The 27215-nt window shown below is 45.0% G+C and overlaps 1 protein-coding gene across 2 annotated transcripts; it reads left to right on the forward strand.

The window, feature by feature from the left end:
* Window positions 1–8736: 8736 nt before the first annotated feature.
* On the forward strand, window positions 8737–26448 carry REG4 (regenerating family member 4). Of its 2 annotated transcripts, none has more exons than XM_012524461.3 (6): window positions 8737–10177; window positions 12486–12641; window positions 15198–15295; window positions 21584–21721; window positions 23830–23935; window positions 26265–26448. In XM_012524461.3, the coding sequence occupies exons 2-6, from the start codon at window positions 12575–12577 to the stop codon at window positions 26330–26332; spliced, it is 477 nt and encodes a 158-aa protein (XP_012379915.1). In that variant the 5' UTR covers window positions 8737–10177; window positions 12486–12574; the 3' UTR covers window positions 26333–26448. The 2 variants fall into 2 exon arrangements, with proteins under 2 accessions (XP_012379915.1, XP_004456670.1); XM_004456613.5 differs by having other exon boundaries at window positions 10130–10177; window positions 12471–12641.
* Window positions 26449–27215: the final 767 nt, after the last annotated feature.

The raw sequence follows: 27215 nt of genomic DNA on the forward strand, positions 1-27215 counted from the left end.
CTTGTGTTGGACATCTTCACAGCCTCAGAACTGTACACTTTTACACTAATAAATTCCCATTATAGAAGCCAGCCCATTTCTGGTATATTGCATTGGCAACCTGTGGCAAACTACAACAGTATTTATCCAAAAGAAATTAAAACATATGTTCACAAAATGACTAATACAAGAATGTTAATAGTAGTTTTATTCATAATAGCAAGAACTTGAATCATTCAGGTATCTGTCAATAGGACATATTCATTCAATGGAATGGTAGAAAGGGGCAATAAAAAAGAAGAAAGCAATAAAAAAGATGTTGACGTACATCAACACAGATGAATCTCAAAAACATCAACTTGAATGAAAGAAGTTACATATAAAAAAGTACATACCCTTTGGTTCTATTTATAGAAGTTCTAGAATAGGCAAATTTTAATCTATGGCAGAAAAAATCAAAACAGTAGTTGTCTATGGGTGGGACAGGAATCGAGAAGAGGCATTAGGAACTTTCTTTACCTTCATGGGGCTTGAGTTACACTGGTGTATGCATTTGTCAAAACTCAATGAATGTATACAGTGTACATTTTATTGTATGCACATTTTGCCTCAAAAGAAAATTTCTTTACTGCTTATGCAAAATATAAAAAACCGCCTTTGAAATTCAAAATGAAGACGGTCTGAGAGAGTTCAAGGGTGTGAGACTTCCAGGCTGGAAGGTAACAATAAGCATTTTTTCCAATCATCACTTCCTGCTTTCTTGAACAGGTTAGAAAGCATGGAGGAAGATTGTGAGGTTTGCTCAGAAACAGACAGAGGCTGGAATTACTGCTTGCTTACATTTTGCCTCAGCATCGGCTTATTCACATCTGTGCAAACAAGCAAAGCATCTGCGCTTGAAAATGTGCTTCATCGTCCCCCTAAAGACTCGGCTAGAATCGTGGGGTTCATTTTCAACCTGTACAGGTCACAGTACCGACGAGAGGTCTTCAGGAAGTATCAATTAAAATATATATATATGGTATTTATTAAACTCTTACTGTATACCAAGCACTATGGCAAACTCTTCACATTCATTATCTCATTTAATAGTCACAACTTCCCTACGGAAATGTATCTGACTTTACAAATAGGAAAATAGAGAATTCTTGAGGCTATTTGCCTCAAAGTCCCCCAGCTGACAAGTGGCAGAGCACGGTAGGACCGAAGTCTGTGACGCCAAAGTCTCTACACCTGGTGACATGCTCACCTTCTCCCTCCAGACCCATCACTTGAGTTAGAAAGGACATCAGACTTCATCCACGCCAATCCCGTAATTCCAGAAGTGAGGAAAGGGGAGCCCAGAAGGGGACGGGGATTCACCCACACAGGAATTCTCCCCTCAGAGAGGGCTGGGGCATCTTCTGTCGGCAGTTTTAACTCTGCAATGGGTTACAGCACATGAAATTAAAATAGCCTGTGCATAAATTCAAAATTATCTGATTCTGCATCCAAGTGTGCCTAGGCTCTAGAAATCCAGTTAAGTGATATAGACCCTACAGGCTTTGAATGTTCAGAAAGGATTAAGACTGACGGAATGTGGGCGAGATGCTAATCCAAGCTCGCCTGGAATGGGGGGGATATGTTAATTCAAGACCTATCTGGTACTCAGACAAACACTTGACTGACAAAGAACAGTCGTTTGTTTTCATAAAAGCACCATTTGACTCCCCACCCTTATATCGTCTGTATAAAAAGGACCCAAAACTTTATTCAGGGCTCAGTTATTTTCAGGCCAGGAGTCCACCGAGTCCGGCCAGTCAAAAGAAATCATCTTCCTTCTCAGAGTTCTCATGTCCTGGCCTTCGATACCGCGCACACCTGACTTCTCTGCTACTAGGAAATGAGTACTAAATGCCTGACCAGCCTGGCGTGAGTGAGGAGAGGGGCTCTCGGAACTCTCCTGCGTTGCTGGGGGCAGTGGAGCTGGTTGGAACGTTCTGGGAAGCAGCTCGGTAGTTTCTAATCAACTGAAGCACACAGCTGCCCACCCCAGGTGTGAAAGGAAACCATGTCCACCAGCAGACTTGCACAAGATTGTTCACAGGAACTCCAGTAAGAAACCGGAAATAGCCAAAGTGTCCATCAACAGAGAATTAACAATTTTTAAAACCTTTGCTATAGTCACATAATAGAAAACTTCTCAGCAATATAAAAGAACGATTTATCAACACAGGTAAAAATGTGGATAAATCATTAAAACATCATGTTCAAACAACATTTTAGAAATGAAAAAATGTTTTAAAAAACAAATATTAACATCTCATATTATACATTGTTATTCTATTTAGATTTTTTCTGCAACAAATCAACACTCAATAAATAAATGCAGATTTGAAAAAACATTACTTTGAGTGAAAGAAGCCAGACGTTAAAAAAAAGCACAGATGACACTATTCCACTGATTTAAAGTGCAAGAACAGGCAAAGCAAAGATTTTGGCAATACAGGAAATATTTGGTAAGACCCAACAGATGAGAAACAAGTGGATATATATATAAATAATATATTATATATATTAAAAGAAATGTACTTAATGGCAAGTGGAGAAGGAAAGAAGGGAGGAGGGAAAGGAAGGAAGGTATTTTCGAAACATCAGAATCCAGAGTGAAATATGAAGAAAAAGAAGAGAGTGTGTAAGTGACCAAAATCACAGAGAGTGCCTTCTGGTTAAGTAGCTTTCTTCAAAAAAGAGCAGGCGTGGGGCTCCGGACAGTCCTGGGCACTCAGCCCTGCAAGCGGCCTCGGGCAGCCCCGTGGGGCAGGAGCCGGGAGAGCCCGGGGACGCGCACCGAGCCGCCCGCGGCCCTCCCCGGCTCAGAGGCCGAGGCCCGGCGGCGGGGCCGCTGCGGGGCCTGCGGAGGCCGGGGAGGGAGGCGGCGGTTCCTGCCGAGCGAGGGAAAACCAGGCAGCCGCGGTGCAGCGCGAGAAGCAGGGCCTCGCAGGAGCGAAAGAAGCCCCCTCGTCCAGCTCCCCCGTCTTCATAAGGCAATGAGGAAACAAAATCACGGGGCCTTTTTTCCATCATTAAAAAAAACCCGTATGCCCTTACAGCACTTCAGAGTTTACAAAGCACTTCACAGTTTAAAATGCATTCATGGAAATTATAATGGCCCTCCCAGCAGCCCTGTAAGGTGAGTGGGAAAGGGGTTATTCCGTTTATTTGGGTGGTTGGTTAATCACAAAAGCAAAACATGCTACTGACAGTTTTCAAACAATACAAAACATAAAAAATAAAAGTTCTCTCCTTTCCCCACTCCAAGCCCATCCTCAGAGATGTTCATAGACAAATTTGATTTGCATGCTTTTTCCTTGCACATACAAATATACGAGCATAAACAGCTCTGTAGATTATTTCTTTTACAAAAATGAGATCATAATCTACATATAATACTGTAAGTTTCCATCAACATTATACTATGAAATCCTGATGTAAAATTAAAGTAAAAGTAAAATAACACCCCCCCCTTCTCACAAAGCCTCTGTAAATATGATGGAATTTATAAGACTCTTGGGAAAATGTACAACAGTTTACACAATGGTAAAAAATTATTTTTAGTTTAATAGGAGACAAACCTATTTTTAAGTCTTTTAGACACGTTATAATGATTCACCATTCCCCCCTCCAACTGTTTCTTCTGTTATCCTCCACGAAGTTCCATGTTTATTGACCTAATGCAGGAAATGTTAGTATGTTTTTCTCCTTCCATCCTGCTACTCCATATTCTTGGGGTCTCACTTTCCAGCCCAATCTGCTTATCCAGCTATTTTTCCTATCAAAGACAATTCTTCCTTTTCCCCGAACTTGATGAAAAGTCACATCCCTGTTCTTGAGAAGTGATGCCCTATTCAGATCAACAGAGCCATAAACAAGTACTTCCACATAACGTGGAAGACGTTACTGCAGCTAGGGGTCCAGTCTAGGGCAGGGTTCACGGAGAAGACGAAACCTGGCTTGAAAGTCTGGAAGGAGGGAGCTCTGGTCACTTACAGACTTTTCAATTTACATATCTGTGGTAGAACTTCCATTGTGCCTCTTGATCAAATAAGCCTTCTAGCTGGTAGAGCTTTCCACAGATACAGAAAAGTGATCATCCAAGAAACGGTGGGGAGGGGGAGATGGCTGTTTTCACCTGTCCCCCACATTGGGGGTGAGCGAGTGGAATGAATCCTGCTGTCCCCAAGACAAGAGCTTCTCCAGACCGGCTATGAAAGTTAATGAACGCCTCCACAGTGACTCACTTCCTCTCTCCCACTGATAGGATTTGCTTTAACACCGCGGGATATTACCGGGCTGTTTGCGTCAGCGCTTGGAGTCAATATCTTTGTCAAACATGGGAGGATGAAGTCCAAGTTCATAAAAACTTGCACCCTATGGGGAGAGACTAGTTTGCTAAAGTAATGAGGGGTTTATGCTGTGTTTCTTAAGATTTAGAACTGGAAAAAGTATTAAGACCCACCTCCTCTTATATAGTCTCTTCAAATATTTCACAAATTTCTTTACCAGACCTCATTTTTAATGTTCTCCTGAAACAGGCATGTCCTTGATCTCGTTCTCACGTTGACCTTCTCATGATATGCTTCGCACACCTCTCTCCTGCCCGGATGAGGTTCTTCTTTCCTGCCAGTCTAGCGGTATTTAAACGTCTAGACGTAAAAATAATAATTCATTCTTTCCAAAAACTCTCATCACATACCGACAGTGAAGTAGAAATTTCACATTAGTTAAAATGGGTACTGATGTGTGTCAAACTGAAGCTGGGGAAAATTTATATTTGACTTCCAATGAAGAGTGACGAGCTCCCAGATTTGACTCAAAATGGAGTTCGCCAGTCATTTGAAGAGGAAGGCAAATGGATTGCTGTGATCCAAGCTTCCACCAGGCAAAGTGGGGTCGGAACAACATGCTTCACATATGACAAAAGGGCTCAGGCTGGAAGATGACAGAATATGACAAAAATTCCTCACTGGAATGTAACCTAAACCACAGCCGAGAAGCTCGTGCCCAGAGATCTAAACAAATTCGGCTCAAATTCAAGTTCTAAAGCTTTCCCCCAAATCCTCACAATTCCTTCAGGTTCTCAGTACTTATTTCTATGAGTTCCTCTCTGTCTCTAAGCTTCCCCACAAAGAGGAACAGTTTCTCTTTTGTTGCACATTAACCTGTTTCCCCAAGAAGTCCACTCCCATCTTCTTGGTCAGTGTTGTTCATTATGGGAGCCACTAACCACATGAGGCTGTTGAATTCTGATTAATTAAAATTAAATACATGCTGAAATTGAATCCTTCATTCTTGCTGCCTATATTTCAAGTGCTCGATGGCCACCTGTGATTCGTGGCTACTACAATGGACAGTGCAAATTAAAACACGTCTAGGGAGCAGATGTGGCTCAAGCAGTTGAGCGCCTGCTTCCCACACGGGAGGGCCAGGTTCAGTCCCCAGAGCCTCCTCAAAACAAAACAAACAACAAGCAAACAAACGAGAAAAACAACTCAGGGGAGCCAATGAGATTCCGTGCTTGAGTGCCAGCTTCCCAAATACAAGGTCCCATACTCATTCTCAGCCCCAGTACCAGAAAAAAATCAATTAATTAATTAAAAAATGAGAACATATCTATTATCACAGAAAATTCTACTGGGCAAATGTACTAGCATGTCATGAAATGACGAGAGCTTACTGAAGATTTGTGGATGCATGAGAAAAAGTCATGTTTTTATTTTTCATCAGAAAACTCATTTTTATGCAAGCATTTTTAATCACCTCTTTTCAGCAATGTATCATCCCTCTATAGGAATATATTGATGTGTCTGTTTCCATTTGGAAGAATCTTTTAGGGAGTCAAATGAAATCACTACATAGATGAAGTTCAAATGCTTCAAGTGGACTTAGAGAAAGAATTCTTTGAAGGGAAGAAATAAAACACTTTTCCCTGAGAAAGATGAATGTCTTTTCCCAAAAATGTCAAGTGAATGTACTTGCTTGTCCCTAATAAGAAAAGGGACAGGTTTGGAAGCAGCTACTCTTTCCTGGGCTGCTGGTCAGTTTAACCACTAGCACTTCCTGAGCGTAATGTTAAGAGATGAAGCAGGTGTGACGCCTGACCCGAGGCAGCCGGGAGATTGATTAGGAAGATGTAGAGAGCAGAGAGGTGAAATGCAAGTGTGTGCTATGTGAGCACAATAAGAGGCATCTCTGTTGTCAGCAGAGAATAAGGAAAAGCTTCCAAAAGGAAGTTATAAACCACCAAGCTGAATCTCTTTTTAAAGGAGGTACCAGGGATAGAACCCAGGGTCTCGTAGGTGGGAAGCAGGCGCTCAACTACTTGAGTTGCGTCCACTTACTGAATTGTTTTTGAAAGCTCCTGCTGAGCAGGGACTAGATCAATTTTCTTCACTTTTTCTTACCTCCTGTCCCCTCCTCACCTACATACAACACACAGACACATACACACAGAGTTCCTTGCACAAAGTCCCCATTGAATATTTATTGAATTAAGTAATTAAAAGATGAATAAATATGACAAAACAAAGAAAGAGAAGGAGGGCATTGCAAGCAAAGGAAAGGCTTGAAAAAAGGCACAGAGGGGAGCAGGTGTGACTCAGGGGTTGAGCACCTGATTCCCATGTATGAGGTCCTGGGTTCAATTTCTGGTGGCTCCTTAAAAAATTATTAAGGCGTGGAGTCATAATCAGCATGTTCCAGGAAACAGCAGCATGTGGTGTTCGTGGAGCACACATTTAGTGTGAAGTGTGAGTGCAGAAGACTAAAGCGACTGGAGCGGCTGGGGCGGGGAAGACGTTCCTGCTGAGCTGAAAGTTTGGGTGGAAGTCGAGTTCAAGGTAAATATTTCAACAGAAGTGTAACAACATCAAGTGTGTATTATAAAAAGAGTACGCTGAAAGCACATATACTCAATATTTTCTGATGAGATCGAAATTTAATCATTAGCCATTACAACATTTTAACCTCATTTAAAGCCCTCTCCAATCCCAGTTGTGATTGTCTGGTAATTTAATTATGATTTGTATTAAAAACAAAAAGTTGGGGGAGTGGACGTGGCTCGAGACATTGGGCACCCACCTCCCACCTGGGAGGACCCAGTTTCAGTTCCTGGTGCCTCCTAAAGAAGACGAGCAGACAACAAGCAGACGCAACAAGTAGACAGATGAGGAAATCATCTCAGGGTGAGGGTGAGGGCAGAATTATATGAACAAATAAATAATTAAAAGTTGCTAATAATTTTATTTTAAATATCCTTGTAATTATTATCTACAGCCAACACTTATTTCTTGATCATACCACATTCCTCCTGAGATCATTTTATTTTTTTGCTGAAGGATATCTTGAGCAGTTATTTCACTTATAGTCTCTAGATAATAATCTTTCTTCATTCTTACAGTTTTAACATTGATTTATTTCATGCTTACCTTTAAATGATTGTTTGATTGGTTATAGGATTCCAGGTTGAAAGTTATTTTCCCATGTCACTTTAAAGAAAATATTCTAAAGGTGCCTATTTTTTTTTTTTTTTGAGGTACTGGGACCGGGGATTGAACCCGGGACCTCGTATGTGGGAGGCCAGCGCTCAACCACTGAGCCACATCAGCTCCTCTGAGTTGGCTCCTTCATCTTCCTGTTCATTGTTTTGCTCATTGCTTTTTCCCACTGTTTGTTCATTTGTTTTCTTTAGGAGGCACCAGGAACCAAACCTGGGACCTCCCGTGTGGGAGGTAGGCGCTTGAGCCACATCTGCTCCCCTTGCTTCCATTTTAATTTCTCCAGTGTGATGCCATTATGTTCCTTGTTCTTTCATAGGAAATCCTTGTTGAGTTGTGGCTTTTAGGATACTCTCTTTCTAAATTTAACATACGGTGTGTCTGTATGTAGGAATTTTTTACTTATCCTACTCAGTATTCAGTGGGCCTTTTCAATTCCGATATTCTCAGGTCTCCTGTATTTTCCTTCACACATTTATGTAGGCGCTAACCATGACCTCCTATGGAGCTAAATGATGGGGGACTCAGTGGGAGACCTGTTAAAGTCCTACCAGCTTCTAACTATCTTTTCTACTCTCCCACTTTCTCTTCTGCTATCTTAATTCTTAAAATATTGGGCGGGGGGTAGCTCAGTGGTTGAGCACCTGCTTCCCATGTCCAAGATCCTGGGTTCAATCCCTGGTGCCTCCTTACACAAAAATCCTTATATAATGACATGGAGATGGCAGAGGGAAGATTGAGCGGGGACAGAGCAGGAAAGCGATCTCCTAATCACATATTTTGTCAGAACTTTTCTTTCTCACCTCTGGACCAAGGCTTTTTGAACTTAAAAGGCTTGGAGTTAATATCTTTGCTCTCTGTTGTGCCGTGAAGCAATGAGGAGCCCCATCCAGCTGCCTGATGGGGAAAGGGCGTGTCTTAAACGTATTCAAGAAAATAAAATACCAGGTAGTGTCATCCTACCACATGCAGATCAGGAAGCTGAGGCTCAGAGAGGCTCAGTAGCATGCCCAAGGTTTCACAGTTAGTGGGTAACAGAATTAGCCCTGTTAAGGGTGAAGTGTGTCCCCCTAAGAGATATGCTCAAGTCCTGATGCCTGGCGCTGCGTGTGCCGCCTAATCTGGAAGTAATGTCTCTGAGAATGTAGTAAGTCAACATGAGCCCCAGCTGGACTTCGACGGGCCCTAGTACAACAGGGCAGGTGTCCTCACGAGAGGAGCTACCGGGAAAGGGCGCGGAGCAGCATCTTCCCCGCAGGCTGCAGGGCGACCTCGGCCCTCCGGCAGCTTTGTCTAGGACCTCTAGACTCCAAAACTGTGAGAGTACACTGCTGTTGTTTTGAACCACCCCATTGGTGGTACTTTGTTTTGGCGGCTCTAAGAAGCAAAGACAAGGACCTAAACCAAGAGCCCTCAGGAGCCAAAGCTTGTGCTCCTTCCCCAGATCATCTCCAGCACGGCACAGAGGCTCCCTGAATACACCGTCAGCCGTGGGAGCAGGGAGTTCCCGCGCCCTACCTTGAATTTACACACAGGCTGGAGCAGGAAGAACACTGGGCTGCGAGTAAGGAAGTCTGGCTTCTGCTATCAACCTCACCCCTAACTAAATGTAAAATTGAGCCAAGTTTTGGTAGTTCTCTGGGCCTCAGTTTCCCCACCTGTAGAGCCAAAGGATAAGGCTTGATAATCACCATGGCCCTTTCTAGCCTTAAAGTTCTAAGTCTGCAGTTAGTGATCTCGGACATTTTTTAGTTTTTTGCCATCTACACTAGTAAAGGAAATCTTGTTACCCTTTCCAGATGGGCCTAATTTTTTCCCCAATAAGGCTGATCTAGCAAAAAGAGAGCTAGTTGTGGAGTAGAAGCCGTGGGTTTGTGCCTGGCTCCACCACTAACAGGCATGTGAACTTGAGCCAGTGTCCTAACCTCTCTCAACACTGGGTTTCTTGTGTGCAAAATGGGGTGCCTGTCCTACATTTCTCACAGGACTTTCATTAGGGTCTCATCAGATGATTTCAGTGAAAACACTTTATTGTAAACTATCAGTGTAAGCTATTTTGATGTAATTGCCTTGCGTTACAACAAGATTTCAATGCCTTGTCCCAAAGGAAGAGCTCCTAGATGTTTTAGGAAGCTGGTGCACACTTGTGAAGAGGGGACGTGGTGTTTTAGGGCGTGCTTCCCAAGTCATGCCACACAGGTACCAATCTACAGACGGCAGACACTTTCTACAGGGCGAGAAACATCATGATTCTTCAGTTGGAGTGGGGCAGACAACTTTATAGAAAGAACAGAAATACAGGACATATGCAGCATGAAGAGAAAAAAAGACAGACAAAAGAAGAAGTGAAACAAGGAGAGAGCAGGATAGGTTTCTAACAGATTGCAAGATACTGTCAGTTTTGATAACATGGGTTGTAAAAAAAAAAAGATTCTGTTTGCGAAGAGGGAGAAGTGCTTCTTCTGGCTATTACATACATTCTCAAGCCATCTTTCATACGGCTCGCTTTCTTGACTGTAAATAAGACTTTTATGGATGGATTATTATTTGTAAACAGCATATGATTCCTGAGGCAAGAAGATATAAGAGCTCCAGAAACTTCGACTTGGGCTCTTCAAGACACTGAGGAAGGCAGGGGTCCTTCAGTCTTGGACGCCAACCAGGTAATCCTCCCTGCACTTGAGGGCAGAAGGCTTTCTTAGAACATCTATTTTCCTCCGCCAGCTATTAAGTGGGCCAGAAAAGACACGTTATTGCTCTAACGATGTCAGCTTTGGTTTTTGTTGTCATTTGATTTGATTTACTTATTTTTTTCTTCCCTATTTATTGTAAAGGGAAGCTCTTATCGGGTTTGGTGGGCTCAAATCATGGTTCTGCAACCTAGTAGTTGTGAAACTTTGGGACAGTTACTTAATCTCAATAAACCTTGAATTCTTCATCTGTAAAATAAGATAATTATACCTGCAATGCAGTCTAGTTAGGGAGAGTAAGTGAGATGGCATTCAATGGATGTCAGTTCATTAAGATTCATTTATAGATTATTCAAAAAGATACTGTATCTCTCTCTCCCAGACAGCTCGATAGAGGTCATACACCTTCCATTGCAAGAGAAGTTTGGCAGAGGAGTTCAGAATCCACACAATGACTTAAAAAAAGGAGGGGTGGGGTGGGCAGCATAACTCCTCATCCAAGCTCCTTCCATGTTAACATTGCATCGAAGTGTTTATATGAACCCTGAATTAGATCATTCAGGAGTCTCCGCTGCTAATATTATGTTCCGTCATTCCCCTTAAGTGATCTATTATTTGAGAGTTAGACCATGTGTCCTGATTTTAGATCATAAAGTTTGGTAAAATAATAATTCAATTAATTACTCATTCTTAATAATTATTTGTGGCGGGGGGGGGGGGAATCTGGAACCCAACTCTATGCTTACACTAAAATAAAGCCCAGATGGATGAAAATAGAAGAGAATATAGGTGAATATTTTATCCTAATGCAATGGTGATGGCCAGTCTTTCTGATATGAATTTCTAAAAGAAAATTTAGAAGAGAAACATACTTAATAGAAAATAATTTTTGAAAATTTCAGTATGGCAAAATTAGCTTATAGAAAAGAGAAAAATAAAAATTGGGAAATGCTATTAGTAATATATGGAAGATAATAAATATACAAAGAGGGGTCTCACAATATCTTGAGAAAAAAAGATGAACCATCAAATAGAAAAATGTACAAAGCCATACACTGAAAAATCACAAAAGAAATTTAAAAAGCTAATCATTATATAGAAAGATGTTAAACTTCATTAGCAATTTTTAAATATCGGCAAAGACAATGATGTTTTATTTTAATATAACAAAATTAATATTAATTTTTTGACAAAATTTAGCACTCATCAAGGTTTGGGGAAACCAGCATTCCTATGGAATGTAAGGTAGTGTCCATACAAAGGGCAGTTTAGCAAAGGGTATTAAAATGAAAATTTGCATGTTCTGTGAAGCTACAATGCTACATTGTGAATTCATACTAAAAAGAGAGTCAAACTGCTTAAAAGTTATGTGAGTGCAAGAAGGTTCAGGATCATCAGTCTATGCTGAGAAACAAAACCAGGTTACAGAACTATTTGACCATATTTATATAAAATTACACACACACACTGATGCCTAGAAAGATGTCTTTAGGCTAGTCATCAAATTGTTTTTATCTGGGAGAAGGGATTTACTTCCTTTTTTCTAGGTTTGCATTGATGTTTTAATAGTTCAGGTAGTGTTTTATGATGGAGAAGAGATTTAAAAGCTAATTTCTTTATCATCTACCTACCTACCAATCTATCTACCTACTTACCTATCTATCTATCTATCTATCTATCTATCTATCTATCTATCTATCTATCTATCTATCTATCTGTCTATCTATCTAACTATCTATCTATTAGCTCAGTGGAAAGGAAAAAGTGCTGAGCTAGGAAATGAAGTCAGGAGATCTGGTTTTGGGGTGTGACAACGAGCAAACGGCTTCATGGCCATCTGCATCAGTTTTGTTAATGTCTAAAGCGTGGGTCTTAGGCCGCATGTGCACGTTTAGCTCTAACACTGAAAGGGTCACCGCTGGACTGACTTGCTTAGGTTCATTTGACTACGGAAAGCCCATCACCGAGTCTCGGCTAGAAGGCTTGCCTCGGGCGCCCTCTGCTGGCCCTCCTGGAAGTAACAGGGGCCGGTGCTTACAGCCTGACCGTCCCTCCGTTGCCTCCTCAGCCCCCAGCCTGGGACAGTTAAGTCTCGGGCCCTGGCCCAAAAGGCCCTGCAGGTGACAAGCAACCTTATAAGATAAACCTTCCCAATCTCTACACTTATTTGAGATTCCCTTCATTGGAGAATCTGGGGTTAGCCAGAAAAACCATTCTTTTCCCCTCTCTGTGATTTGGAGGCTAACGTCCTGCTCCTTCTCACCAGTGCCGATGTGTTCAGATTGCAGAGCTCCAAGGAGAAACCCGCGAGAACACAGACCCTTGCGGCAGAGGCTCCCCACGCCTTGGTCACCAGGCCGAGGACGAGAGATGGCCTCCCAGAGCAGGTGGCTGCTGCTCCTGCTGAGCTGTGCAGCCAGCACGGAAGTCCTGGGCGGTGAGTGTCGGCCACTGAGCTGGAGACGACCCGCAGCGGCGTGTTTGCAGCACACATGACACAGCCATTCGTTTCCCCCCCCAAAAGTGTAGGTGCTGCAGGATACTGCTTAATGAAAGACCATGTGGTGTGGTGAAGAGTGCAAGCGCGTTAGAATCCAACAAAGCCCGTTCCTGTATGGTTGTGAGGCATAGTTAAGCCATCAGTTAAATGTGGAGTGTAATATTTATTTTACAAAGTTGATTGTGAAAGGCTGAGAGAGAACGTGTCTGAAACATCTGACACCCTGAAGGCAGTCAGTGAGTGATAGCTCCAATGACAGCTTCTGTCTTCTCTTACCAAGCCATTTTGGTTTCTCTCCTCTGGAGAAAGTAGAGTCAGAGCACTTACCACGTGCCCTTCCATAGCTCTTACTCAAATCTTCCTCCCAGCTCTAGAAAGACTCTACTTATTCTTACTGTCTTGTGGGAAGACTTCTTATGTCAACACCTATATATCTTATATGTTATGGCTTATGAGAAAAGTCTAATTTTGCATTTGATAAGGGAAGTATGGACGATTAGGAAAATAATTTTCTCTCGCAACAAAACCTGGTGGGTGAGATAATTACTCTTTTTGCCTCAACAGTGATTTCTTTGTCCAGACCTGTTGGTGAAGCAAAGCATGCCTGATATAATACATCAGGGACTGGCTTATGGGGCAACATGATTTACAGGCAATAAAAAAATTTCAAAAATAGTATGCTGGTTATAATGATAATGATGATTATGTAAAATAGTAACTATTTATGAAATCACAACTAGGTATTGAGTAATTACTATGTAGTAGGTTCTGTGCTAATTGCTGTACATTCAATTACCTCAATTAATCCCCCCCCAAAATCCTATGAAGAAGGTGTGCGTTGTTAGTCCGATTGTACAGACAAGAAAACTAAAGCTGAGAGAGGTTAAATGTACCCAAGGTCAGGTATCTAGTAAGTGGTGGGATAGCCCAGGCCAGGTGCAAGGAGCCAAGCCCTCTCGGTAGCATCTGAGCAGAGGTGTGGCGCTCTCCTCCCACGAGAGGGGTCAGGGCTCTGAACCCCGTAAGACAACCCCAGCTGCTCTCCCAGGTCCCCCTGCATTCACTCTCAGGTCCCTTCACCTCTTGGAAGAGGTTGCCTTCTCTCTACGATGGGGATATCCATCCTTGTCTCTCAGGGAGGCGCTGGCAAGTCAGCAAGGCAATCTGAATGAATATGTTTTAGGACAAGTAACTCGAGCATAATAATTAGATGCCTAAGAGCTCCTAGTTGGACTCAGACTATCTGGGGTCACATCTTGTCTCTTTCACTTATTAGCTGTGGGAGTCTGGGAAATGACAACCTCTCTCTGCCTTTGTTTCCCCATCTGGAACACGAGTATAATTTAGGCAGTACCTACTTCACAGGGTTTTCTATGGGGATGAGTAGAATACTCTAAATGTAGATTGCCTGGAACAGTGCCTGGCATATAGTAAACGCTCAATAAATGTGTGGACTAGTAGAACCCAGGGCAGTAGCCCCAGCAGAGCACACTTAACTGCATGTCTCGGTGCCACGAGGGGGTCTGTGACCATAGCGGCAATCCTGGGGAGAGGGGATGAAGAGGGGAAAGGAGAAGGAGGGGCGGGGGAGGGGAAGAGAGAGAGATTGAGGCTGGGGGTGGGCAGGGTGGGTAGGAGGGGAAGAAGAGGAGAAGAGGTAGAGAAACAGCCACCCAGTCACGGACACAGAGTGACGCACAGAGGCGCAGAGACTGTTCACGTTTGCTGAGGGCTGCCATTGCAATACACCAGAGTGAGGTGGTGTCCACCTTGGGAATTTGTTAGGTAAAAAGCTTACAATTCTGAGGCTGTGAAAGCATCCAAATGAAGGCCTCCTCCGTGCTGCTCTCTCCCTGAGCTGCAGCTGTGGGCCACGAGGCCCAGGGCAGGGTCCGCTCGTCTCTGCCCTCTCCAGGCCTCGTTGCTTTCAGCTTTGGGCAGCTTTGTCTGTGGCTTTTCTCTCCCAGGATTGTTGGCTTCAACTTCTGGAGTCTTCTTTCTGTCTCTGTGGCTCTTTTCTGTGTCTGTGGCTCTTTTCCTCTGTTTCTAAAGGACTCCAGTAAGAGGACTGAGACCCACCCTGGGCCATGCCCTACTCAAGTGATCTCCTCGAAAGGAAGGTCCCTTGACTGAATCTACTCAAAAGCCCCATCTGCAGTAGGTTTACAGGCATGAGAACAGGTTAGCTTTAAGAACAGGATTTTCTGGGATCCACCAGCTTCAAACTCCGTTTGTCACAGAGTCAAACAGAAAGAGACAGAAAGAGCCAAAGAAAAAGACAGACAGAGGTTAGAGAGTTAGGGAGAAAGAAATAAAGGCATAGAAAGAAACAAAGACACAGAGATGCACAAGGCCAAAAGGACCTCTAGGCCTGATGCCTGCAGCTGTCAGCCTGTGCCCTCATTCACTCTCGTGATGCCTCAGGTTGCAAAGGCGTGCGCTCCACTCTGCTTGTACCGTGACAACGTGTGACTGCCTTTTGTTTGTGCACAGACATCATCATGAGGCCCAGCTGTGCTGCCGGGTGGTTTTACTACAAGTCCAATTGCTATGGATACTTCCGAAAACTGAGGAGCTGGTCTGATGCTGAGGTAAGATCCCCGACCCACGCCGACGCTGACTGCTCTGGAGTAAGGGGTCACCCGTAGCTCTGGTTGTCTCGTTTGACTCTGGACACAGGTCCCTCCTCAGCACCATGACGAGAAACCACCTGGCTGGGAAAGTGGGCAGAAGAGGGTGGCGTGTGACTCATTGATTCCGTAAACATTGATGGGGCAGGTCTCTATGCCCAGGACCTGTCTAGCTGCAAGGACATAAAAATGAGAAAGTAACAGCCCCTGTTCTCAGGGAACTCCTGGTCAGAAAGCAAGACAGAACTATATAAACCAAAGGAGGCTGAGAAGATGAGGAACGTAGGGAAAGAGTATCTGAATTCCTGTTCAGGAATTACCAGAAAAAAACAAGCAGGAAGCAAAACAGTCTAAACAAATGGACAGGTTAGTTGCTCTACACAACTTTAGAAAGGTATTGATTTTATTTCACTGAGGCTTTTTCAAAAAAATGCCCAAATAGTCAGTCAAAACAAGTCACCCAGAGGGATTTGAGAATTCATTGCTACTCTCTCCAGAGTTGTGGTTGTTAACTGACGGATCGAGTGAGTCATATGGGTTAACCTAGAGCAGCTTATAAATCTTGACATGATCTGGGCCTGAGATGGTCTCAGAATTCCTATGTCAAGCTTAACAAACAAAGATGAACCCTGTACTAGCCAGAGTTCTCCAGAGAAACAGAACTGACAAGATATAAATACATAGTAAGAGAATTACTATAAGGATTGATTCATGTGACCATGGGAATTGGCAAGTCGGAATTCTGTATGCAGGCTGCAAGTTGGAAACTCTAATGAAGGTGAGATTGAATTGCTCTGGAGAAGCTAGCTCACTCAAATAGGGGTAGGAATCTTTCTGATTCCTGAAATCCTCAGTTCTGTCTTTAAGACCTCCAGCTGATTGGATGAGGAGACTCTCCTCATTGCTGAGGGTAATCTCCTTGGTTAATTGTAGATGCAATCAGCTGTAGATGACTAAAGATATAAACTCATCTGAGATACACTCACAGGAACCATCGAGCTAATGCTTCATAGTCACAACGAAACTAGGAAGAAATACTTATAACCATTGTAGTCCTCATTTCTGAAACTGGGCACCTTGGTGTAGCTCATTTTTATAACTACCTTTTTCCACTACCCATTCCACATTCCCTTTACCCTCAGCAAGCACCTTAGCTGGCCTTGGTACTTTGTCTGCTGGGGTGACCCAAACCTTCATTCCTGAAGAGTCTGAGCCATTTGTCCTGCCTGGACTGGGTTCTTGTATGTCCAGGTCCTATATAGCTGCTTTGACTTGGATCACAGGGTATGGTAGTACTAAGGGATCTGTACTGCAGGCATACTCTTCTTTCCTTCGTTACGTAGTAGCAAACCAGTTTCCCCCTGGCAATCAGTTGGTGCCATAATTGAGTCTTCAAAAGACCATTCCATCATTCTATCAATCCAGCTGCTTCAGGATTATGTGGAAATGGTAAGGACTGAATTCCAATAGGATGGACCCATTGACAGCACTTTATTTTCTGTGAAGTGAGTTCGTAGATCAGAAGCCATGCTGTTTAGAATACTATGGTTAGGGAAGCGGATTTGGCTCAACTGATCGAGCATCTGCCTACCACGTGGGAGGTCCAAGGTTCAAACCCAAGGCCTCCTGACCCACATGGTGAGCTGGCCCACGGGCAGTGCTGATGCGTGCAAGGAGTGCCATGCTACGCAGGGGTGTCCCCCACATAGGGGAGCCCCACGCACAAGGAGTGCGCCCCATAAGGAGAGCTGCCCAGCGTGAAAAAAGTGCAGCCTGCCAGGAATGATGCCACACACTTGGAGAGCTGACACAGCAAGATGACGCAACAAAAAAAAAACACAGATTCCCAGTGCTGCTGACAAGAATACAGGTGAACACAGAAGAACACACAGGGAATGGACACAGCAGACAACTGGGGGCAGGGGGGGAGGAAAGGGAGAGAAATTTTTAAAAATTAGTCTTAAAAAAAACGATAGCACCATCTTATAAAAAAAAAAAAAAGAATACTTTGATGGTCCATGGATGTTAGTTTTGGCAGAAGCATTGTGTTCAGGGAAGACAAATCCATGCCCAGACTGTCATTCCATCATGAACAAAACATTGCCCTTCCCGTGATGAAAGTGCTCCAGTATAGTCAACCTGTCCCCAGGTCATGGGTTGCTCACCTCTGCGAATGGTGCCAAGTGGGGAATGCTGCTGGCAGGCTGGGCACTCAGCAGTGGCTGCAGCCAGGTCAGCCTTGGTAAGAGGAAGTGCGTGTTGCTGAGCCTGTGCTTAACCTCCATCCCTCCCTCCACGGCCACTTTGTTCATGAGCCCACTGGGCAATGACAGGAGTGGCTGGGGAAAGAGGCCGACTGATATCCATAAAATAAGTCATCCTATCCACTTGATTATTAAAATCTTCCACTGCTGAGGCCACCTCTGGTGAGCATTCACAAGGGATACAAATACCTTCACAGTTTTGGGTTGTTTTATTTTTGTCCATTCAGAAAGATCTATCCACATACCTTCCCCCCAGTCCTCTATGTCACTAATTTTCCATGTATATTTCTTCTATATCCCTGACCACCCAGCCAAACCATTGGCTAGAGCCCATGAACTGATATACAGACACACTCTGGACACTTCTCCTTTCAGGCAAAATGAACAACCAGGTGCATTGCTCCAAGTTCTGCCCACTGCGATTATTTCCCTTTACCACTGTCACACTTCAGGGAAAGAAGCTGGAGCACGGCCGCTGTCCACTTTGGGATGGTCCCTGCATAGCACACAAAAGTGTCTGTAAAACCAGCCCTGTGTTTGCTCTTCCTCAGTCACATAAACTGTGGGCTGGGAAAGAGAAGGCAGGAGTGGGAGCACTGGGCATCGGTGCCACTTCTTTGTGTAACTTCCTTGTGCCTTCCAGGCCAGTCTGAGCCTGATCTCTTATGTACAGCTTCCCTTCGATGATGGAATGCTGTTGGGCGCACCCAACTTTATGGCTTGCTGGGTTAGACATGCCCAGCTCATGCCCAGGGTTTGGGGAGGTCTGGCCACTGCCCCAGAGCTTGGAGAGGGTGGGACCTTCGCCCTGCTGTTCAGGCAGATAACTGCCACTGACTTGGCAAGTGTGGAGCTGCCACTCCAGCAGGTCCGGGGGACAAAGCATTGCTTCAGACCTTGACATCTAGTGGAGTTTGCCCTGCTGGGTTTCCAGCTTGTTTGGGATCCATGACCTCTGTTTTCCTGCCAATTTCTCCCTTCAGGATTGGGAATGTATATACTATTCCTTTTTTTCTGGGTTTCACATGTCCACAGGAATTTTGACCCAGGAGGAACTCTGCCCATACTAGATTTTGAAGAGATTTTGGACTTAGAGTTGTTATTGAAATGACTTAAGGCTTTTGGGATGCTGTGATGAAATGAATGTATTTTGGGTGTATATCCCACAGGGACATAGATTAAGATGAAGAAAATGTAATTATTAGGGTATGTAATTCAACCTATCATAATCTGCCCTCTGGATCCCAAAAGATAAGTTCATTCCACCTATAAAATGCATTCATTCTATCACATCCCCAAAGCCTCAGTCCACCGAAAGGAAAACAGCTCATGGAGATCAAGGGACTTTCTCCTCAAATCTTGGGAAGTATATGCTCTCCCAGTGTAAAACTAGAAGAAATATTGGAAGGAGATTTGTACCGCCTGACCCCAAAGGTTCCAATGCTAATTCTGTGAAAACAAAGTTCATATATATGGAGTGGGATTGACTTGAGTTTAAATCACAACACGGGTGCTCCTTAGTTATTGTCGTACCTTGATTTACCAGTTCTCCTACTTTAAAATGGGGATAACACTTTCTACCCTACAGGGTTGTCAGGAGGCTCCCCGTCTCAAAGCGAGAACAGTCCACAAGATTGATACCAAGTTTTAGCAAAATAGCAACCCCAGAGCCAGAATGTGGAGGCGCTGGGAAAGGGTACCAAAGAGGACTCAACAAACCAACACCACAGCCACCGTTGGCTCTTTGACTCTTTCTAAATAATACTGGCTGTCTTAGTTTGCCGGCACTGCTATGACAGATACCACACAATGGGTTGGCTTAGGGAATTTACTGCCTCATGATTTTGGAGGGTAGAAGTCTAAATTCAAGGTCTTGATGGACCATGCTTTCTTCAGAAGTCTGCAGCTTCCGGGTGCTGGCTTTCCACAATTCTTGGGGTCCCTTGGCCTGTAGCTCTGCCCCCATCACAGGGCTGCTGCTTCTGCTCTCAGGCGTCTGAATTTCTGTCTAGATTTTGCCTCCTAATAAGGAGTTTAGCAATATGGGTTAAGGTCCACACTGGCTGCTTTTGGCTTCATCGCCTTATGGTCATGGAGTATCCCATTAACAAACTCCCATGGAGTGTCCCACACCTTAACTAATAACAGCATCTTCAGATGTCTCCTTTACAGACAGGTTCACACCCACAGGAAAGCAGATCAACACTTGAACCTGTCTATTGTGGGGGGACATCATTCACTCCCCAACACGGGCCAACCTTGTCTCTGGAGATTTCTGGAAGCCAGTCTAGGGGCCAGTAAGAAGGACATGTAAACTGGACCTTGGACTTAGGAGGCAGAAAACTGAGTTCTAGTTTCACTTCCAGCACTTCCAGTTGTGTGAACTTGGAAGGAAATATCACTTAAACCCTCCAAACCTGTTTCCCCTTCTGTCACAGGAATCGTTTGTGTCTGGTGCACAATCGACACTCAAACGTTGAGTGGTAATCTGGCGGGCATTCCTTACAGATTTGATGGTCAAATGAAATTACAGATATACAAGCATTTTGGTATTGTAGAGTAGTTTGCAAGTATGAGGGCTAAATCATTATTAAATAGTAACTGCATCTAATCCTGAGGAAATTCCTAGACGCCAGCACTGACGCAGCAAGGTCCTGAGCAAGCACAGCCAAAATTATGTTTTTATTAAGTTAATTTTTTCTCAGGTAGACAGATCCTATAAGACAATCCCCAAAAAGCATAAAATAAACTTTATATGTGTGTGCATAGATGCCTGTCTGGTTTAATCGATTAAGAATTATGTTACATGCTCTATATAATCCTTCAAACAATGCCTGATTATCATTCAGTAGTTAAGAAGAAAATTCCAGATGCCATTCTTGGATATAAAACCCTTGGGAGATAAAATTAGGGATAAATATAAAGACATACAGGAGTAAAATAGATTTGGGCTTCAAGCTGAAAATTTTTCAAGGTGCAGGAGAGAAGATAGTTACATATCAGGGCCTTGTAGAGCTTAATTGGGAAGAAGAATCCTGAGAGTCCAACTAGATCCAATCTTACGGCTATTGGTGAGTCAAGGCAAACCAACAGGCACATTCATTTGGGTCAGCAAGTCAATGATACAGGTTCTTCAGAAATTCTGAACCTTCACATTGAGGGTTTGCCTCTCTCCTGGAGGAACCACCTCAGATTTTTAGGCAATTCATTCTATATCCATTTGGTAACAAATAAAAATAAGGTATAGACCAGCTTACAACTTACAATGTGTTATTCTCTTGCAATGTGTTGCATAAAGTATACTAATAATTTAAAATAAAAAGACAGGGACTTGGGACGTAGGCAGACCTGGGCTCTATTCCCGTGTCCAGTCATCCTTCTCTCACCTTCCACTTCTCCATCTATAAACTAAGAGCGAGCCATGCTTCCCCAGACTGCTGTCAGGGTGAAATGCAAGAGCCGGGTGTGCGCTGGCCCGTGCCGGACGCTCCGGGAGCCGCACTGCCGTATTTCATCAGTTTTATTATAAGATGCACATTGAGTACACGTTTTAACCCCTGTCAAATCAGGTATGTGCCTCAAACAACAGCATTTCATGCATTAATTGGGGGTGATTTTTTTTTTCCTTCTTTCTTAGTAGGACATAAAATAATGGCACATTTTGCAGATTTGATGAAATACAGTACTATCATTCAATCCTCAAAACAGATCCCTTGTAGAGCAGGCATTATTTCGTCCATTTTACAGATGAGGAAACTGAGCCCCAGGGAGATGAAGTGGCTTGCCAAGATCACATCCACTGAGCGAGGCCAGGCCGGGCTCCAGGCACTTGCGCTCATGGCTCTTGTCGGGCTGCCTCTTCCCCTGGGCCTGGACACAGGAAGTCTTCCGTGGGGTTCCCATGGCACCCTCGGGGGCAGGCTGTGCGGGTCCTTCCTGCTTGGCACAGGACAGCTCTGTTAACGAGACTTCCCCTTGCCTGCAGCTCGAGTGTCAGTCCCATGGGAATGGAGCCCACCTGGCATCCATCCTGAAACCGCTGGAAGCCCAAACCATCGCGGACTACATCAGCGGCTATCAGAGCACCCAGCCCGTGTGGATCGGCCTGCACGACCCGCTGAAGGTAACCGCAGCCTCGGCCGCCAGCGCCCTCTCCGGGGGGTCGGGAAGGCCGCTCTGGGAGACGTCCTCCTGGCCAGGGCCCGCCAGGGAGCTCCATCAGGAGCTGCCCACCCTGCTTGGCTCAGGCCAGGGGTCCAGGGCTGGTCCTCAGTGGAAGGCACAGCTTAAATGGCTCCGTTCAATATTTGTAGTCAGAATGGACCTCCTGACTCTTAGAACTCAACCTGGTCAGCTTTCCAGAGCATTCAAAACAAAAGCTTGTTTACATTAAAGCATATATGTGTACACACACAAAGACCTATTTGGAGACCAGCTTAACCAAAACCCCATTCGATCCTGAGTTGAAGCTGGGAGCTAGGAGCCTTCAGCTAGCCTTTTCCTGAGCTGCTACTGCGTTTTGGGTAGTATCCTTAATTTTTTTCACTGGACTTTCATTGTCACTCTCTATCAATGCATTGATGTAAGAAATGGCACAGAAACTATGCAATTTCTATAGTTCCTCTGTGGGGCTTCTATTAACCCAAACAAACACAGGGAATGCCGCGAGGGAACCCCCACGCTTCTCGTTTCTGGATAAAACCGCTGAAGATACCACACACTCCTGTTCTGTCTTTCATGAGCACTTGTGTTTGTCCTTTAGTATTTATCTGTAACTACCTTCATTCTCTCCTTTGGATGTTACATTCTAGGAAAACTCATAATTCTTTGTCATAATTGTTAGGAATATTCTATGCAGTATCTATTTGACTCAAAGGAAGTTTATATTTTTATGTTTTCACGTTACTGTCAATCAGAACGATCCCATTCAGTGATAGGATAAATAGTTCTATTTTTACCAGATGTTTTTGTAGTTTAACTTTTATACATTTATGGCAGAGGAAAGTAAGTTGGTAATAACATTTTAAAAATTGTGCAATGTCTCTACTAATCAAAATATGCAAATTAAAATAGCAATATAATTTGATTTATCAGATTACTAGACAACTGCCTAATGGATAATATTTATAAGGACATGGAGACATTATACCCACACCTGGTTAGTGGGGATGTAAATTTCTATAATTTTGGGGGGAAAGCAATTTGGAAATGCATGTCAATACTCAAAATATTCATACCCTTTGACGCAGAAATCCTACTTCTAGAATTCTATCCTAAGGAAATAATTTTAAATACAGAAACAACTTTATGCACAAAGTTGTTCATAGCAGCATTCTTTATAATAATTGTAAATTGGAAACAATATAAATATCAATCAATAGGAGACATTATTATTATATTAGTTAATTATAAGGCATCCTTATCATCAAAAAAAATTTTTTTTGTTCTGGAGAGAAGGTTTTCTTTTTTAACAAATCAGGTTTCTTTAAAATAAAATTTTATTGAAGTATATCTTTCATACATGTACACAAGCAATAAATGTATAGTAAAATTTGTGAACCTAAAAATCAACCTTCCATATCATCATACAGGGCTCCCATAAATCACCCCACCACCAACACCTTACATTCTTTTTTTTTTAGCAAAATTTTCTGTCTTTTTTTTTTAAAGATATATAGATCACACAAAATGTTATATTAAAAATATAAGAGGTTCCCATATACCCCACTCCCCACCCCCCCACTCCTCCCACTAAATCAATTTTATTGACACCTATTATTAAAGCATATAGTTCATTCAAAGGGTACAATCAGAGGTATTTGGTATAATCACATAGTTGTACATTTACTGCAATCATGATTAGAGCATTTCATTATTTCAGTAATAATAATAATAGACAAAAAACAGACAAACAAGAAAATTCTTTGCCTCTCAATCTCTCTCTCTTTCCCCTGAAAGCAAGATATAATATATTTTAAAGACCACAACATCTATTAGCATGTAAATATACTATGGTACATAAGAATGCTTACACTGGAAGTAAATATGGTAAAATGTTAGCTATTTGAATTGAGTAGTTTTTCTATTTTTCCTTCTTTCCCCATTTCTGTACTTTCCCAATTTCCCAATGTTTACGTGAAAAATATGTTACAAGGGGCCTGAGGGGACACTGTGGCTGTGGCAGGTGAACTCATTACTCTGTACCTTTCTCGCACCCCTTGTCGTCTGCAGAAGCAGCAGTGGCAGTGGATTGACGGGGCCATGTTTATTTATAGAACCTGGTCTGGCAAGTCCTTGGTTGGGGACAAGCACTGTGCTGAGCTGAGCTACAGCGACAGTAAGTTCTAACGCGTCACCCCATCCCGCTTTCCAGACTGCAGCTCCTTGCCTTTGCCTGGTAGGAGGAAAATGAAGACCGCACTAGCAGCTCTCTTATTTACAGGACGGCGGCCTAGCCGCACACAGGGTGCACAGCTGGCGGTGATCCGAGACACTTTACAATCTTTCAGCACCAATGTACCAGCTGTTCAGTTATTTACTTATTATTTTTCTCTACATCCAGTCACTTTTTCTTAAATACATTCGTTTTAAATCATATTCTATACCACAAGGGGTATAAATGCCACACTCTGGAAACCCAGTCCTTAGGGAGCAAATGCACGTAGTCAAATCAAGCTGACTCCCTCTGGCTTCTTTAAAATTAGGGTTCCCCAAGGGCCTGGAAACCAGTCTTGGGGTTCTTCCCTTTTGTGGGTTTCCCCAAGTTTTGTGTCCAGAAGACGGTGGCCAGAACCACAGCTGAAGGCTGCTGCAAGCCCTTGAGCCTCCTCATGTCCCTCCCTGCCTTCCTTCTTTGCTTGTTAAGCTGGTAAATCAGGGTTTCGACGTTGGTGGGAGACACTGGGGCCTGACATCCCCTCGCGTCAGACGCTGCCCCTGCCCTCCAGGGGGCTGGCAGCATCGTCGCCCTAACACAGCCCAGTCCCCAGCTGTGACAGCCACAAACGTCCCCTCGGCTGCCACATGCCCACTGGGCAGGGGCAGGGCGGGGCTGACCCCACCCCTGGTGGAGAGTCGGGACGAGGAAGATTTCAGCTGTGAAGCAAGAGCACAGAACGAGAAACGACAAGGACCCTTGACGCCAAAGGCCGCGCTCGAGGCCATCGGGGGGGTACGGAGAGTCACAGCGGCTCGCCAGGACTCTGCCCAGCCTGGAAGGGGCCGGGCTGGAGGGGGACCCCGCACGACGGCGCGAGGCCGCTGTCCTCGGAGGGACAGGGCTCTGACGAGCAGAACACAGAGCGAGGAGGCATCCCTACAGCAGAGGTGCAGGAGGATCCTGCGGGGACAACTTCGGGGCCTGGTCAGGAGAGCCCCTCGCAGGTGGGGGAGGCGCGAGCAGGTGCCTGCGCGGCCTGGCGAGCCCACAGGTGCGCTGTGAAAGGAGGAAGTCAGCGCGGACGGAGGGACAGCCGGGACCGCACGACAGAAGCTGCCGAAGTGTGCATTTCCACCCAAAATAAGAGAAACCGTGTGAACCATTAGCAGTGTCCAAAAATGCCATACGTTATCCCAGGAAGAAGTGAGAAAGCCTCCCTGGAGTTAACAAGCAAAGGCAGACGATGCCGCCAGCTGGCGTGGCTGAGGCCCTGGGCGCTAGAGAGTGTCACGTGGGCATCACCTGAGGAGCATTTTAAAAACCCAGGCACCGGGGATTCTCTTTAGACCCGCACCGTCAGAACTTCCCAGGATCTCCACCAGATCGCTTGGGGAAGAGGGAGGTCAGACGCCCCCAAAACCCCTTCCCTCCTGTGAGTCTGAGCTTGGGTTGGACAAAATCCTCAAACAAGAATCTTCTCCCTGGCAGCATGCATTCCTATCAGCAAAATTCCAAGTCTGGGGGCTGCCTGTGAGGCCCCATGGTGCGCTCTTGGAGACACCAAGCTTTTCCTTTACGGGATTGACTCAGTCCGGTTCTGAGCCATCAGAACACAGCCTCCAGGCAGTAACGCGAGCAGGACCAGCCAGGAGCAGACAAAAGCCCTTACCCCACCGGTGTAATTGTATATTTCGATCACAGATCTTGCCCCCAGGCTTGGTAGCTATTATTTTTTCTTTAAAATTTCTAAGGTATAATTTTTTTAAAGATTTATTTTATTTACTCCCCACCCCGCACCATGCCTCGTTTGCGCTTGCTGAGTGCTCTGTGTCCATTCACTGTGTGCTCTCTATGTCTGCTCATCTTCTCGAGTTCTCTTTAGGAGGCATCGGGAAACGAACCCGGGATCTCCCATGTGGTAGGCGGGAGCCCAATTGCTTGAGCCACATCCACTTCCATAAGGTATAATTAATGTCCCAATAGGCAGCTGCACATGCAGATGCAAGCTTCCCCAGTGTGGGATTGAACTTGCTCCTTTTCATTTCTCTTTGGAAAGATCCAAGATGCGAGACATTTCATTGTTTCTCCCGACTTTCTGAGTCGCCTCTGTATACCACAACGTCCTCCCTTCTTGGGTGACTCACACGCTTCCTGGCGTATCCACTGGCGCTCTGCGCGGTTTAAATGCCTTTTCTTTCTGTAACAAAATTGGTCCCTTAGCTAGTCCTCTGAGCCAAGGACCCAGAACACCCTGGCTGGATTTAAATGTCTGTTTCTTTTCTTTCAGATTTTTCCACTTGGAACGGTAACCAGTGCAACAAGAAGCAACACTTCCTGTGCAAGTACCGGCCGTAGAGCAAGCCCAGATGCCGCCCACCCTTCACAAGCCACCCCCCCCACGCCCCCCCACCCCGGTTTTTCAGGCTAAATCTGATCATTATCGCAGAGAGTAAACATAGTGACTAAGATGACCCTGCCCCACTGTCCGACTGTTCTTGCGCTTGAGGCATGGAGCTCCGCCCCAGCCCCTCTCCTCCTTCCCCGGCCCCTCTCCCCCTTCCCCGGCCCCTCTCCCCCTTCCCCGGCCCCTCTCCCCGATACCCGGCCCCTGTGCCCCATCCCCAGCCCCTTTTCCCCTTCCCCGGCCCCTCTCCCCCTTCCCCGGCCCCTCTCCCCCTTCCATGGCCCCTCTCCCCCATACCCGGCCCCTGTACCCCATCCCCAGCCCCTTTTCCCCTTCCCCAGCCCCTCTCCCCCTTCCCCGGCCCCTCTCCCCCGGTCCTGGCCCCTCTCCCCCATCCCCGGCTCCTCTCCCCCTTCCCCGGCCCCTTTCCCCGTCCCCAGCCCTCTCCTCCCTCCCTCTCTCTGGCCTGCCCCAGCGGTCAGCCTGCCCGGCCCTAACTGATGCAGGAGCTAGACTCTGGCCACTAGGAGGGAAAAGGCGGCGGTGGAGAAGAACGCCGAGGATGGGCACCTGGCTGCGCTCAGCACCTGCGCCACTGTGCCCCTCTCCTTTGCCCGGCTCCTCCTCTCTGCCCACTGCTCCCCTTGCCCTGGGGACGTCTGCTGCGCGCCGTGTACCTAAGCCCCAGGACCATCGTTTAATAGATCGTTGTGTGCGTAGAAGAACGCTCGGTTCACTTCAGTGGTGGTGGGAATGGAAGGTGAAACAAGTCTCATCAAACACACCCAAGCCTTTCTCCGTCTCCTGCCTCCCGGCCTCGGCCTCTCCTCCTCG

Source organism: Dasypus novemcinctus, chromosome 9 (assembly GCF_030445035.2).
Source record: "Dasypus novemcinctus isolate mDasNov1 chromosome 9, mDasNov1.1.hap2, whole genome shotgun sequence".
Lineage (NCBI taxonomy): Eukaryota > Metazoa > Chordata > Mammalia > Cingulata > Dasypodidae > Dasypus > Dasypus novemcinctus.